Source organism: Dermacentor albipictus, chromosome 9, assembly GCF_038994185.2.
Source record: "Dermacentor albipictus isolate Rhodes 1998 colony chromosome 9, USDA_Dalb.pri_finalv2, whole genome shotgun sequence".
NCBI lineage: Eukaryota > Metazoa > Arthropoda > Arachnida > Ixodida > Ixodidae > Dermacentor > Dermacentor albipictus.
This window is the reverse complement of record NC_091829.1, coordinates 118,267,874-118,283,661: the sequence shown is the minus strand read 5'-3', so window position 1 is coordinate 118,283,661 and position 15,788 is coordinate 118,267,874. Positions and strand designations below refer to the sequence as shown.

At 50.6% G+C, this 15,788-nt stretch overlaps 2 protein-coding genes across 3 annotated transcripts in view; both read left to right on the top strand.

The window, feature by feature from the left end:
- Nucleotides 1-1,586, top strand: part of LOC135911258 (proton-coupled folate transporter-like) — a 116,000-nt gene extending 114,414 nt beyond the window's left edge. For both annotated transcript variants that reach the window (XM_065443454.1, XM_065443456.1), the window contains exon 8: nucleotides 571-1,586. In XM_065443454.1, coding sequence (XP_065299526.1) covers nucleotides 571-753 — 183 coding nt within the window. In that variant the 3' untranslated portion in view covers nucleotides 754-1,586. The remainder of the gene's footprint in view (nucleotides 1-570) is intronic.
- An 11,141-nt stretch (nucleotides 1,587-12,727) lies between these two features.
- On the top strand, nucleotides 12,728-14,271 carry LOC139050078 (uncharacterized). Its single transcript, XM_070526272.1, has 4 exons — nucleotides 12,728-12,915; nucleotides 12,997-13,136; nucleotides 13,303-13,471; nucleotides 14,150-14,271. The coding sequence occupies exons 1-4, from the start codon at nucleotides 12,838-12,840 to the stop codon at nucleotides 14,213-14,215; spliced, it is 453 nt and encodes a 150-aa protein (XP_070382373.1). The 5' UTR covers nucleotides 12,728-12,837; the 3' UTR covers nucleotides 14,216-14,271.
- Nucleotides 14,272-15,788: the final 1,517 nt, after the last annotated feature.

Sequence of the window (15,788 nt, the reverse complement as noted above, 5' to 3'; positions counted from 1 at the left end):
TCACCTTCTCACCTTTTCTCTGAGTGTGCATGTACCATTTTGTGTGTGCGCGCGCACGCGCGCGCGTGTGTGTGTGTGTGTGTGTGTGTGTGTGTGTGTGTGTGTGTGTGTGTGTGTGTGTGTGTGTGTGTGTGTGTGTGTGTGTGTGTGTGTGTGTGTGTGTGTGTGTGCGAGTGTGTGCGAGCGTGTGTGCGCGCGCGCACGCGTGTGCGTGTATGTGTGCGTGCATGTGTGTGTGTGTGTGTGTGTGTGTGTGTGTGTGTGTGTGCGAGCGTGTGTGCGTGCCTGTGTTTGCGCGGGAGTGTGAGTGTGTGTGTGTGCACGCGTGAGTGTGCGTGTGTGTGCGCGTGTGTGCGCGTGTGTGTATGCGCGTGTGTGTGCATGAGTGAGCGCGCGCGTGTGTGTGTGTGTGTGCGTGTGTGTGTGCGTGTGTGAGCGCGCGCGCGTGTGTGTGTTTGTGCGTGTGTGCGTGTTTGTGCGTGTGTGTGTGTGATTGTGTGTGTGTGTGTGCACATTTTGTTTAGGTGGGTAGTTTTACACATTTACCTCTGTTAAAACGGCACTGCGCAGGTACTGCTGGTTTGTGTACCGAGAGCCTATGTGCGTCTGTTCAGCGCCGCCGCCGAAAGACACCGAGTGCATGGCCGCTGTTGGCGAGGACTGGGACTGCGCGCCCATGGGTGCCGCCTACTCCAGCGCCGCCGTCGACAAGTAGGGACGCACCGCTGCTCTCACAAGCCTTCCCACGGCTGAAGCGCCGCTCGAGTGCATTCGACGGCTTCTTTCATCCTCTCTCACGTCCTGCACTGTGTCGTCGAAACACGAGCATCGCGTAGAAGCAAACATTGCCCAGACGTGGCAGTGGACGTGGTGGTAGGACCTGTGTGTGCTTGCTCGTGCTTGCATTTGCAGAAGTCGCAACCTTCGTCGCATAAGCCTCGCAGAGTGCCTTGAATCGATCAACTTAGAGTGGACACGCAGCAATAGTGCCGGACATTACGGTGAATGTTTCGAGGTTTTCAGAGCCAGCGTGAAACGGTATGCACGGTGGGATCGCTGTAAATCCTTTGTCATTTGTGGTCGTGACGCGAGAAACTGTGCTTTCAAGTGACGCTGTTCACTCCATCCGCACTAGGAATAGGGATCTAGCAGTTTATAAGAGTCGCACAGAAGAAGCAATTCATCCGCTTGGGCCACTTCAATGTTTATTTTGTGTGCGCACCGCACGCCGCGCCGTGCCGGGTAAGGGCGTGTTCTGATTTCAGTATACGCATGCTAATTTTTGTGAGGACATTTAGCACGTGATGTTTTCATGGGACGGCGCCAAAAATAATTCTTCATTATCGTGTCGACGTATAGCCGAGAGCAAAAGATCGACTGCGCCATTTGGCGGGCGTCCTGGTGGCCTCCTTTAATTGACTGCAAAGTGATACATACTGTTTTTTTTCTCACATGATTCATCCGTTTATCTCCGACAAAAATGATGGTTAGTGTACCGACACGGAAACTCATAGAAGACAGGCTAAAGGCTGTGTATCCGACGGTTACATATAAAAACGTGCTCTAAGAACACTTGCACATCTACAGCCTGCGAAATCTGACACTGCAGTTGTGCCCACACGGAGACTATGAGTTTCGCTGAATGTCACTTTAGTCGTCGTTTACTGTAAATGTCGGCAGCCCGAGCATATCAGCCTGTAAAAGAGGTGTGCCACCGAGTCTGTTAGCGCCATCTGCTGGAGGTTCGAGAAACCTTCATTCTCGCTAGTCGCGTCCTTACAGACCGCTTTCGCGAGTTTCCCTACGCTGCCGTAGTCCTAATATTTGGCTGAAGGGCAACTATGCAAGAAGTGTGTTTTGTTTCTGCCATAAAAAACACGCCTACTCTTTAGATGAAAAGACAGGGAGGCGAGAATAAATATATTCCGCAATAGGGCACGGTGTTGAGTAGATGCACATAGCAACTAACCCCTGAAATCCCCTAGAAACATTTCCCGTTAGCATTCTCAACGTTGCCTTGAGCCAATTTAGAGCGGGAGAGTGCTGACGACGACTGTCGTCATGGCGCAGGCCGGGTGGCTGCGCATGCGCTCTGAGCTTGGTGAAATCATTCTGTTAACAAGCCAGTACTTAATTTCACAGCTGTCTCTGCTGCAGGCACTACCGCTGCAATGCGATGAAAGACGCAGGACCACGCAGTTAATATTGTTGGCGCTGTCGTCCTCACAACTCAGATGAACATACGGAAGTGGTTCTACCTTGAGTCCCGGCACATCCTGGACACGCATTCTCGGACTATCACTTTCGGCGATACTGTCATGCTAGTACTCTTGGATGACGTTATTTATTTATTTATTTAGCATACTTCCAAGGCCCGATGGCATTACAGGAAGGAGTGGTAAATACATATGTTTGCACAGTAAAAGAAAAAGAAGCCGAGTTATAACAAGTAAAGAAAGCATGTTAGCGAAAGGCTTCATGAATGGCAGTCTTGGAGCAGTCGATGTCGGTTATGGCGGTGATGGAAGCGGGAAGGTGGTTCCATTCTTCGCTAGTCTTTGGAATGAAAGATTCGCTGTAGGTATCAGTCCGGCAAGATGACACACCAACTTTATAGTTATGGTCTGAACGCGATGACACGTAGACAAGAGGGGAAAAACAACGCCCTTTAGAAGTGGATTATAATGATATATCTTGTGGAACAATGAAAGGCAAGAGCATTTCTGGCGCAAAATAGCTCAGGTAAGACAAGTGTAGAGTTAATTGACGATACACTGGCCTGCCGAGAGTAATTTGATAGATTGAAACGTGCTGCGCGATTCTCGGCGGTTTCAATAACTACTGAAAGTGTTATGTTTTTGGGGTCCCAGGTAGCGCATGCGTAGTCTAATTTAGAGCGAACAAGAGTTTTATATAGATGTAATTTTACTGACGAAGTTGCTCGGGAAAAATTGCGTCTTAAGTATCCCAGCATGCAGTTTGCGTTGTTAGTAAGATGCATGCGCCAAGAAAGTTCAGAACTTATTTGGATGCCAAGGTACTTGTATTAAGTCACAGGATCTAGTAGGATGCCGTCAAGACAACACGCGCTGCTAACAGTGTGGCCCCGTGGACATATCCGCATGCTTTTACCCTTCTTGATGTTGAGCCGCATCATCCGTTTATTGCACCATGAGGACAAGTGGTTAAGATTTTGAAGTTCATGCTGATCAGAGGGTACGGCGAGTTCGTTATACACGGCCCGTTGCTCGGTTCCAGTAGTTTTGCTCAATCAGCCAATAAGCGCGCACTGAGAGAAATATCTCCGAAGGCTACCGTCAGAGAATACGACCCCGAGATGCTGCCGCGGCAATTCACCGCTCGTCGACAGCGTTGCCCTAGCCTACATGCATGTAGCGTGTAGGGCGCCCTCTCGAACAAACCACCAACAAGGCTGCAAGCCGTATAAATAAAATACTGCTGCAGCTTGCCGAAGCCGATGACTTCTTCACCAGGGGTAACTTCATAAAGATGAAAATTCTTCATTTCCACGCGCCCTGAGATGCCTATCGTTATAATTCAAATATACTTCAGAGAAGGTCTCATTTTCACGTGTACATAAGTGGCAAAGCATGGTACAGCACAGCACGGGCGCGGACTCGGGCCGTGTAAGCATTTGTTTACCCCTGCCCGGGCCGGGCTCGTAACTAGGAGCTTTGGGCTCGGGTTGGGGCCAGGCCTCATGCAGGCCGGGATTACGCCCGGGCGCGCTATTTGCATCGCATCCAAGGGCCTTGGCTTAAACCAAGGGCCATTAGTTTCTCTGTCAATATATTGTTCGGCAGGTGAAGTGCTGTTTTGTACGCTTTGCGTAAACTTGTGTCCGCTTCTTGTATTTCCTGTTTGGTGCAGTTGAAGTACGGGAGTGAGTATGCGACCCTGCTGACCACCAGGTTGCCAACCAGCTTAAGTGTGTCTCCTTCTTTCATCCCATATCTCTTTTGTGACACCCGCGTGATCATGCGTGCTATTTGGGCTGTTGACTGCTTGAGTGTTTTTAGCATGTGGGTGCAGCGCTGGTTGGATTGCACCCACATTGCACACGTCCGAGCGGTGTCTTTGCTCGCCGCATACGAAGCATACTTGTCTAGTTGGTCTGTAGGGGTGGGTCTTGTACTCGCATGCCCCAAAAATGACGTATTTGGGGATGAAAGGGCCGTCGAAAGTGATGAGTGCAGTCTCCCACTTGCCCAGCAAATTGGCGCTCAAAATCTCCACTCCTTGGGTGCGTAGGCGCAACTTGGATTCGAGTAGGTCCGCCGCGATTCCCGGGGGTAACCGGTGAATAACGGCTCTTCTGATGTCTTCAGGTAGCGCCACGTAGGCGTTCACGTCGTAATTATGCCCGTCAAAGTTGAGGCAGTTGATCTTCCTGATCATCCCGGCTGCTTCCTCGTCCGAGGCGCTTGCGTTGATGATGTTGGAACCTGGCCGGAGTCCCACCAGGAACTTGTCTTCTCCGAATTTTCGGCCACACGCTTCTTGGATAGCGCGTGCCACTTGGTAAGTCTTCAGCTCCTTAACCTTCAGCCCGCCCTTGGGCCGAATAATGATCTTCGCGTCGTTCAACGGGAGGAGCGGGAGTCTCTGTCTCGACTGCCTCGCCGCGCCGCTCTTTTGTCCTTGTGTCGTTGACGTCACGCCAGCTGCTGTCGCCGGTGCCATCTTGATATTGTTCTCTGCAGCGTGAGGCTCGCCCGGTTTCAAAATGTCGGTGCTCTGCGTAGCGCGCTTAAGCCCTTTCTTCTGGCGTCGGGAATAGTACATTTGCCAGTTTTTGTCTTCTTCCTGCTGATCTGCCGTGTCTGCCAAACTCGGCATATCTTGCTGCATTGCTAAATCTTATGATACTCCGCTCCATAGCCCGCTCTCTCCCGAACAAGCGGTGGGATAGGCTTCCTCCATCGCTTGTGTTTCTGACGGATTTTGGGCTGGTCCGTTTGCCGGGTGGTTATAAGTTATCATGGTCGCCTGCCGGGGGTCCATTCTAGCCTCTACGCTGCTGCGCCCGCGTCCTAGTTGCCCGTTGGATCCCGGCGAATGATGAGGGTCAAGTTGTCACATCGTGAGGGCTGGTGGAAGAGCTCCTCACAGGATGACGTAGCAGCTGTGTTGGGAAGTCACGTGATGTGCTGGGATACACAGCGGCTTTTAGCATGCTCGAGACGGTGGCACTCCTTGAGGATCGTATCGATGCTTGTGACGTTCGTAAACACCAGTAAATTGAAGGCGTAGTCAGCAATGCCTTTGAGGACGTGATTAACTTTATCGTCCTCAGACATGGTCGGGTCAGCCTTGGCACAAAGGGCCAAGACGTCGAGAATGTACGACACGTAGGACTCGGCGGACGTCTGTACACGTGTGGAACGGGTTTCCTTGGCATTGACTTGGCGACCGAACGGATTGCCAAAAAGGTCGCGGAGCTTCTCTTTGAAGAGATCCCAGCTCGAGATCTCGTCTTCGTGAGTCTGGAACCATGCAAGTGGAGCTCCGTCGAGGTAAAAAAGAACGTTCGCAAGCATATTAGTCGGATCCCACCTGTGACTGGTGCTTACACGTTCGTATAAGCGGAGCCAGTCGTCAATATCGGGACTGCCGACTCCATTGAAAACACCAGGATCCCTAGGGGCGGAAACGGCGACGTAGGTCGGGGCTGCAGGCGGAGACGGTTGTGTAGATGAAGCGCCGCCAGCAGGAGCCGAAGTTCCACTGTCGCCGTTGCGACCGCTGCGAAGCTCCATGACGGGTACGGGGAACGTCCACCTCCACCAAATTATTGTTACGTGTAGCTGAAGCCCAATACTATATACACTTTATTTACAGGTACGCTAACGGAAGGCGAAAATGGCGACGCTATATCAAGCAGGCCCACGTCGTCTTCCTCCTCCTTAGTGCAGCCACACTGTGGCGGCTGTTCCGTTGCAATATTTTGTTACTGCGTGAAATTATCTAGACTTTCACCCGGAGACATTTACATGCCGCTTGGAACTGCCTTTTGGGTGATCATATTAAAAGAAAAATAGAAATGACGTAAATTTTAAACGAGTTCTTAGATTACTGAAATCAAATGATATCTAGTTAGTTTTCAAATATTCAACAAATAATTTGTGTGACAAGGAAGGATGCGGGGCTGTTGAACCATTTTTATAGGTATAATTTTATATTGATGAAAATATTTACAGCAATGTTTATAAAGCTTTATAAGCGTACGTATATATTTAGGTACATATATTCTAAATTCAATATATAGATGAAATAGGAAAGACTTTATGGCTGTCATGCGGACCAATTAAGCGTGCCCCCTCTTGAGAACTATCATTTCAGAAATAATGACACATTCATTGTTTTTCTTAGCTCCCTTTTAAAGGGGTTGCAGTGCAGAATAATGCCAATCACGCTTTTTTCATTGCATTTCTGTAAGAATGTCACGTTGACGCTAACTTCAATCTTTTTTCGTTGTCATTACATGTCAGGCACATACAATTTTTGTGGTAATAAAGATTTAGAAACATAGAAAGTACCTGGTCTTGTTCCTGACAAAATTTCAGCCCAGCAACTACTTTGAAAGGAAGTTTTGGCGAGGCAGTTTGGACATGATAATTTTCCTTAAAGCCTTCTTTGTTCGACCAAAATATGCAAACTTTAAAAAATGTGCTCAGAGATGTCCGAACGAGCTATTTTATTTTAAAATTAATCAAAGTGGCCTGCATCATAGGTTGAACCTTCCTTTTCAATTGGAACCTGCTCTACGGCAATTGCTTCAAGTCGCCCTCGCCTTTTTCTGCTTTTGGGCAGTCCTGCACCCTTAGAGCCTAAGTTCGCATACAAGGGCGCCGTAGCCAGAATTACGCTGTGTCCTGTTGTACCTCACTTTGTCCCCGTCTGTGTACGCTGTTAGCCCTTTATCACGCAAGATGGGCTATAGTGACAAAACACTGTTGTCTTGAAGGCTTCGCAAGGACAAAGCTCAATAAAGACAGTTTACACAAGGTATTTTACTGCGTATTCTCGCGAACTTCATGGCTGGAAAATGCAATGTCAAACGTATGCAATCTTATGTGCACACTGTTATTGCGAAGACTTTTCATGATATTTAAAAACAGACCTTCTAACATGGACCTTCGGGTGCGTGCCGTCCGTTACGGCGGCCTATGGCTCACAAGTCATTCGCAGTAATTAAGAAAATGACCAATAATAGCTTTTCAGCATTTGCTTCATCAAGCTTATCGATATTCCGAAATTAGCTCGAGCTCTAGAGCAATACATATTGCCCTTTGAATGGATGGATGGATTTATGGCGACACACTCCGCGCATATTTCTGCGCACCCTCCGTCTCCTTATCATCTGGCCCAGCATAACACAGCTGCACGCTGAACTGCATGGTCGATAAAACATAGCGCCACCGCCACGTCACCCGAGGTATGCGTCACCGACGGTGGCTATAAAAACAGGCTGCCTGGCTCAGAAAGACCGCTTTTCTACCTTCCACTACTAGGCCCGTCTGCTGCCATCGTTAGTCGAATAAAGAATCGTTACGTTTTTATGTTGGGATTCGTCCTTCGGCAGACATGACATCCCACATCTAGTGACCCGGACAACGAATAACAACCTATCGCCATGGACGAAGAAGACGCCCTTCAACGACAGCTGGAACTTCTCAACACAACAGGTGTTGAGACAAGCAGCAAGAGGTGATCTAGAAGCAAAAGCAACAGCTTCAGGAACGGCACGACCAGCTCAATGGTTCTGTGCAACAGCATCCTGCCGGCTCCCGCCGAGGACGTCACAACCCCGGCAGATGGCATCCCGCACGCTGCCGCGCACGGCGTATGGCGTGTCGCTGTAAAGCTTCCGCCGTTTTGGGCCGACTCACCCGAGGTATGGTTCGCCCTAGTTGAGGCCCAGTTCTCCCTCGCGCACATCACGCAAGACCGGACCCGCTACGATTATGTCGTCGCCCACCTCGATGCCCGCTACGCCAACGAGGTCCGGTATGTCCTTGCCAACCCACCAATGGCCAACCCTTACGAACACCTCAAGACTGAACTCATTAGCCGCCTGTCACTCTCGGAAGACCAGAAGGTGCGACAACTTCAGTCCGCAGAACTTGGCGAGCGCAAGCCTTCGCAGCTCCTCCGCCACATGCGTGCTCTCGCGGGCAACATGGAAGTCCAGGATTCCTTACTGCGAGCACTTTGGCTTCAACGACTTCCACCGCACGTCCGGGCAATTCTGCAGGCTCAGCTTACGCTACCTCTCGACCAACTCGCCGGGATCGCTGATCGTGTCATCGAGGTCTCCGTGCCGCCGTTGTCACCCACCGTTCAGGCTGTCGCCGCACCGCTGAACACCATGGAGCTTGCGCTCCGTATAGACGACATCAACAGACAGCTCAGCTCCATTCAACGACGACTGGATCAACATTTGCCGACACGCCATTCGCAAAGCCGTGGCCAGAAGACTACCCTGTCACAGCAGCCTGGTGACGATGACCGATGCTACTACCATCGACGCTTCGGGGACAGAGAACGACAATGTCGACCACCATGCTCCGCTAGAAATCAGGCAAACGCCAACGGCAGCTCGTAGCCACGGCTGCGAGCTGCCAACCTGGAGGCCGTCGCATCTTCGTTACCGACCAAATTACGAAGCAGTGGTTCCTTGTCGACAGCGGTTCCGACATTTGCTGCTACCCGCGAGCCCATCTGCAAGGTCCCCATCCTTCTACGTCTTTCGAGCTCAGCGCGGCAAACCGGCCCCCAATCAAAACCTACGGCTCGCTCCGCCTGCACGTCCAGTTTAAAAACCTACGCCGTGACCTTCATTGGAATTTTGTCATCGCCGACGTCACCGAGCCAATCATCGGCTCAGACTTTTTGGCGCATTATAACCTCCTTCCAGACTGCCGCCACGACCTTCTCATCGACGCGACAACGGGACATTCCGCTCCAGGACAGCGAACGACTACCCACCAGCCAAGCATCAAGGTACTCAGTGTCGAACATAATTCACCGTACCACGCCATCCTCGCCGAATTTCCCGGTTTAACGCGCCCCAGCGGGTTGCCACGGGATGTGCAACACACCACTGTGCACAACATCCGGAGCACCCCAGGCCCCCCGGTTTTCTGTCACGCCCGTCGCCTTGCCCCGGACCGCATGCGTATAGCCAAAGCAGAGTTCGAATCCATGCTCCGGGAGGGAATCGTCCACGCCTCCGATGGCCCATGGGCCTCGCCACTTCATTTCGTCCCGAAGAAGAGCGAAGGCTGGCGGCCCTGTGGGGACTACCATACCCTCAACGGCCGCACCATTCCCGACAGGTACCCCGTTCACCATATACAGGACTTCGCCCATTGCATTTCTGGCTGCCACGTTTTATCCGTGCTAGAATTGGTGAAGGCCTACACACAGATACCCGTCAATCCAGACGACGTCCCGAAAACTGCAATCATTACTCCGTTCGGCTTGTTCGAGTTTCCCTTCATGAGCTTTGGCCTGAGGAACGCTGGACAAGCCATTCAACGCTTCATCGACGAAGTCGTCCGCGGCCTCGACTTCTGCTTCGTGTATTTTGACGACATATTGGTCTTTTCCCGCAACACCGACGAACACCACAGACACCTTCGTCTGCTTTTCCAACGCCTGGATGACCACGGCCTACTCGTCAATGTCCCAAAGAGCACGCTCGACGCTTCAGTTGTCAAATTCCTCGGCCATGAAGTTCCGTCAGAGGGAACTCGACCCTTACCTGAACGCATCTCAGACATCCAAAATTACACTCAACCAATCACCGCTAAAGACCTTCGCCGTTTCCTCGGTGTGCTGAACTTTTACAGGCGTTTCTTGCCACACGCAGCCGAGTACCAGGCTCTCCTCCATGATGCCTTGGCTGGTCTACGAGGAAACCAACCCGTTACGTGGACACCGGCTTTAACGCAACTTTTCAAAAAATGCTAAGCTGCTCTTTGCACCACCACCCTTCTCTCCCATCCTGTGCGAGACGCTCCCTTGGGGCTCTTCACGGACGCCTCTAGCATCGCCGTAGGCGCCGCCCTTATGCAGCACGTAGACAACACCTGGCATTCTTTGGCGTTCTTCTCCAAGATACTCTCAGCTCGCAAAACGACCCCTTCTGCGGCCAGTCCCACCGACGAAACCACGACCCCCATGCCGTCGAGTTCGCCACCTTACTACAGAGAACTTGTGGCGATATACGAATCAGTTCAGCACTTTCGCCACATTCTCGAAGCACAGCACTGCACTATCTACACCGACCATAAGCCTCTGACCTACGCCTTTTCTCAACGCCGTGACAAACTCCCGCCGGTCCAGCAGAACCAGCTCTCGTTCATTGCCCAGTTTACCACCGACATCCAACATGTCAGCGGAAAGGACAACGTGGTCGCCGACACGCTTTCACTTGTGGCAGCTATTAGCCCTTCGCAGATAATTGCTGATGTCCTCGCCAAGGCTCAGACTACGGACGCCGAACGGCAGGAGCTTTTTAAGGGCGGGTCCTCGCTACAGCTGCAGCAAGTCCCCATACCTGAATCGACAACGACTATCTACTGCGACATATCAACAGCATGAAGCAGGCGCCTTACGTGCCCCTTTCCCATCGCCGTGGCCTCTTTAACCAGCTACATAATCTCAGCCATCGCGGCATACGCGCCTCCACGTCTCGTGGCCGATAGCTATATCTGGCCCTCCATGCAGCGGGATTGCCGCACCTGAGCGCGCTCCTGCATTGAATGCTAGTGCGCTAAAGTCACCAGGCACGTCACTTCACCACTCGGCGCATTCCCCCAGACCTCTGGTCGGTTTCAACACGTCCGCCTTGATATCATAGGGCCCTTGCCTCCAGCTGGACGCTATCGCTGCTGCCTCACCGCCATCGATGGGTACACCCGATGGCCTGAGCCATGGCTCCTCGAGGGAATCACTGCAGAAGACGTCGCCTCGGCCTTCTTCGCCGGCTGGATTGCCCGCTTCGGGCCCCCTCGCCGCGTCACCACCGACCAAGGACGACAGTTCGAATCGCACCTTTTCCAGCTGCTCGGGCTGACCATCGGGTACGAACGCTCCCGGACCACCAGCTACCACCCATGCGCCAACGGCATGATCGAGCGTTTCCACCGACTGTTCAAAGCAGTCATGTGCCACTCGCACTCAACCTGGCCTGAAGCCATCCCAGCCATCACCCTAGGTCTTCGCGCCACCTTCAAGCCCGACATTCAGGCTACACCCGCAGAGCTCGTCTACGGGGAACCCCTCCATCTCCCAGGCGAATTTCTTGCTGCACCGCCGTCCACCACTGTGACGTCAGATCCCACCGATTTCATCGCCCGGCTCCGACGCACCATCGCTGCCTTCCACCCGTCACCTGCAGCCCACCACTGTAAGACCGCCCCTTCGTCTTCAAGGATCGGGCAACGTGCACGCACACTTTTCTCCGCCACGACACCGTGCGCCGGCCTTTACAGCCACCTTACAGCGGACCCAACCCAGTTCTCCGTCGCGACGACAAAACCTTCACCCTGCGCATTAAAGGGAACGCCGTCCACGTCTCTATCGACCGGCTGAAGCCAGCCTACACCGATTCCGCCGAACCAGGGAACACCAGTGCACCCACAGACGTCCATCCACGACCGCCGACATCGCAGCCTGCTTCTGTCACTACACGCAGCGGACGTTGGGTACGCTGCCCAGATTTTTACAAGCCCTGACGGCTCTCCACTCCGCAGGGGGGCGATGTGGCGACGCTCTCCGCGCATATTTCTGCGCACCCTCCGTCTTCTTATCATCTGGCCACGCATAACACAGTTGCACGCTGGACTGCATGGCCGATAAAACATAGCGCCACCACCACGTCACCCGAGGTATGCGTCACCGACGGTGGCTATAAAAACAGGTTGCCTGGCTGAGAAAGACGGCTTTTCCAAGGTCGATTCAAATAGGTCGCGAAGCTTCGGGCGAAAAGCGGTTCAGTACAGATTGTCACCGACATCAGCATGGGGGGTTATGGGAGCAGCGATTGAAGCGCGACTACGTTTGCAGGGATCAAACATTAGGAAAGAAAAACGCGTTTTTTAATTCAAGCGAGACACAGTTAGATTCATTCAACGAAAATGAAACTCCTAGTCAATTTATATATACATGAAGAGTTAAGAAAATACAGGTTTATTTAAATTTAACGCCCCCTGTAGCGCTCATCGCTACAGGGGGCGTTGACGCCACTATCACTCGCAATGCAATGCACATGTTGAAATGGGCAGAAAGGCGCACTCGTAAAGTTAACCTGTTCAAATACGCCCCCCTCACAGTTTGTGCTTTCTTGCTTGTCGAAGTTTGTGTGAATTTGGTGACGCGGGTAGCTTCATCGCCTCTTGTGTTGAATTCCAATGGCGGAGTCGGAGCAAGTTTGTTCCAATGACAGAGTGAGAGCAGGAGTAAGGTGTTCCAATGAGAGAGTCGGAGTGGATTCAGAGCGGAAGTCACTGCGTGGAGCAGAAGAAGATGCTCCGCCAAAATCGGCGGAGTGGACCGGAACTCTGCGTGACGTATTTCCTTTACCGCGATTGTCTGCTGGGAGGCGCCACCGGTCACGACTCGCGAGTTGTGTTGGTAATGACGGACGACATGAACGGCTCGGCTGGTTCGGCAAAGCGTGCGGCAATGCTTCTGCTACTCGATAGTGACAGCTCTGAGTCGGAAAGCTCAAGTTCCGACACGAGCGATTGCTCGGATAGTGACAGCGACGCGGAAACTGCCGCTTACGAGCGGGAATTCGACAGGATGTTCCGAATTCCCGCAAAGAGGCCTAAAGTAGTCGGCTTCATCGAGGACGTCGTGCGGCAGTACTCGGACGATGAGGTAAGGAAATAAAAAAGAAAGCAGCATACTGAAGGTTTAACACGTTGTGCTGCTTTCGTTTCTGTTTCTTTTTTTGTGCAGTTCCGAAGGCACTTCAGGCTATCTCGACTTGTGGCGGAAAAGTTGATCGCCGACTTTGCCGCGTCGTCAACGTGCCCTTCGGGCACACATGGAGGGGTTCCAGCGAAATCTGCGGAAACGCATATCTTGTCTTTTATCTGGTTAGTTCTCTCCGTTTTTTCTATGCACCTGCCAAATTAACAACGATAAATGAAACTCGAAAGAGTCGGATGCCTGCATAAAAACGCATTTGACTACGAGCTCGTTGCTTGAAGTGCACTGTAGTCTGAAGCTGCTTTTTCGGATGCGTGTAATCCCACTGCGCAGGTACGCGGCCAACAAAACCTGCACGAGAAACGTGGCCAGCCGGTTCGACTTGTCGGAAAGCTCCGTTTACCGAATCCTTCATAGAGTAGCCGACTTCGTCCTGACTCTGGGACACTCGTTGATAAAATTGTCGGCTGACCTGGAGAACCTCACCAGAAGTTTTGAGAAGGTTTGTTTTGATTTTCTTTACCTATAAGAAGCACTGAATATCGGCCAGCCAAGTTTTATTGATATTGCAACATCACTGTGCACGCTTTGTTTGCTATTTCAAGCTCTATAATGCTGGACCTTCATGAAACCATGATAGCTTGTGATGATAACACTCAGAATTTATACCAGTGGTGGTCGAAACATTTAACCTAAAAGTATCTCTTGGGATCACAGCCAATTCCTTGCTTAGGAATGATGCTGCATGCTTTGTCATCACCCACAATAGTAGATGTCTGTTCAGATTTCCGGGCGCACGATGCGATACAGACCATGTCTGCTTTGGCAAGCAAATTCTCATTACGTGCTTCAAATCGATTAAGGGAAGATACACGGGGTTTGTTTTATTTTCTCTCCCATTTTGCTATAGTAAAAGGAGAAGTGGATAGTAAAAAAAAAACATGTAATATGTTGTGTGCACGGCAGTGTAGGCTGCCCTCAGTACTTCTCAAAGTTTCATTTGGTTTGTATTTTGTTTCTTTAACTTAAAATAAATGGTGCTGTGCCATGAAGGGTATGCTGTTAACGTCAGTTAATGGGTATGAGCACCAGTATTTTCCCTTAAACCTCCTTGCAAATGCTCATTTTATGTTCAGACATGGATGATATCGCTCAATACAAGTGTATGACTTGCTTGCAGGTGTCTGGAATGCCTGATGTTGTTGGCTGCATCGATGGGTCATACATCAAGATACAGTGCCCGTAGAAGAAGGTTGCTTCAACATATTGTAACAGGCACCATTACCTTTCACTCGCACTACAGGCCGTCTGCGATGACAAAAGGCGCTTCCTGGACACGTTCATTGGAAGTTCAAGCAAAATGCATGATTCGCATGTGTTCAGTTTGTCGCCACTTTCAAAGAAAATCTCTGCAGTCTGTCAGGGGTCTTACCATCTTTTAGGGGACGCAGCGTATCCACTGCGGGAACACCTGTTGACACCCTACAGGGATTACGGTGCTTTAAAAAAGCAGCAAAAGCACTTTAATTATAAGTTTTCAGCCACAAGAGTTCTCATTGGAAATGCATTTAGCACCCTCAAAACGCGCTTCAGACAGCTAATGTATCTTGAGCTCCGCACTATTCCCTGGCTCAATAAGTTTATCATAAGCTGCTGCGTACTCCATAACTTGTGCATTGAGTATGGTGATGTAGAGCCAGATGATGATGGTAATGAACAAGTACCCAGTGACGTTCAGTGGCAGAATTGCAGTGATAATTATATTGACAAATCCGGTGAAGAGCGAGCACTGCGCAGGCTTGGAGAAATTAAGCGCACGAAAGTCTTGGCAAAGCTCCTGCAAACTTCTTAATCGCATCCGCCCACCTAACTTTCTGCCGCCCCCTGCTACGTTTCCCTTGGAATCCAGTCCGTAACCCTTAATGCCCATCGGTTATCTTCCCTCTTCATTACATGTCCTGCCCATGCCCATTTCTTTTTCTTGATTTCAACTAAGATGTTATTAACTTGCATTTGTTCCCTCACCCAATCTGCTCTTTTCTTATCCCTTAACGTTATCCCCACCATTCTTCTTTCCATAGCTCGTTGCGTCGTCCTCAATTTAAATAGAACCCTTTTCGTAAGCCTCCAGGTTTCTGCCCCGTACATGAGTACTGGTAAGACACAATACACTTTTCTCTTGGGCGATAATGGCAAACTGCTGTTCATGATCTGAGAATGCCTGCCAAACGCACCCCAGCCATTCTTATTCTTCTGATTATTTCAGTGTCATGATCCGGATCTGCGATCACTACTTGCCCTAAGTAGATGTATTCCCTTACGACTTCCAATGCCTCGCTACCTATTGTAAATTGCTGTTCTCTTCCAAGACTGTTACACATTACTTTAGTTTTCTGCAGATTAATCTTTAGACCCATTCTTCCGCTTTGCCCCTTCAAGTCAGTGAGCATGAATTACAATTGGTCCCCTGAGTTACTAAACAAGGCAATATCATCAGCGAATCGCAAGTGGCTAAGGTATTCTCCATTAACTTTTATCCCCAATTCTTCCCAATCCAGGTCTCTGAATACCTCCTGTGGGCACGCTGTCAATAGCATTGGAGATATCGTATTGCCTTTATTGGGATTTTGTTGCTTTCTTTATGGAGGACTACAGTGGCTGTGGAGCTGCCATAGATATGTTTCAGTACTTTTGCATACAGCTCGATTACACCCGATTCCATAATGCCTCCATGACTGCTGAGGTTTCGACAGAATCAAACGCTACCTCGTAATTAATGAAAGCTATATATAAGGGTTGGTTATATTCCGCACATTTTT

Excerpts from the sequence above, each read along its gene's own strand:
- LOC139050078 (XM_070526272.1), top strand. The coding sequence starts at position 12,838 with ATGTTCCGAATTCCCGCAAAGAGGCCTAAAGTAGTCGGCTTCATCGAG. Across the intron at positions 12,916-12,996 it reads GGCAGTACTCGGACGATGAG|TTCCGAAGGCACTTCAGGCT; the intron begins GTAAGGAAATAA and ends TTTTTTGTGCAG. Across the intron at positions 13,137-13,302 it reads CATATCTTGTCTTTTATCTG|GTACGCGGCCAACAAAACCT; the intron begins GTTAGTTCTCTC and ends CCCACTGCGCAG.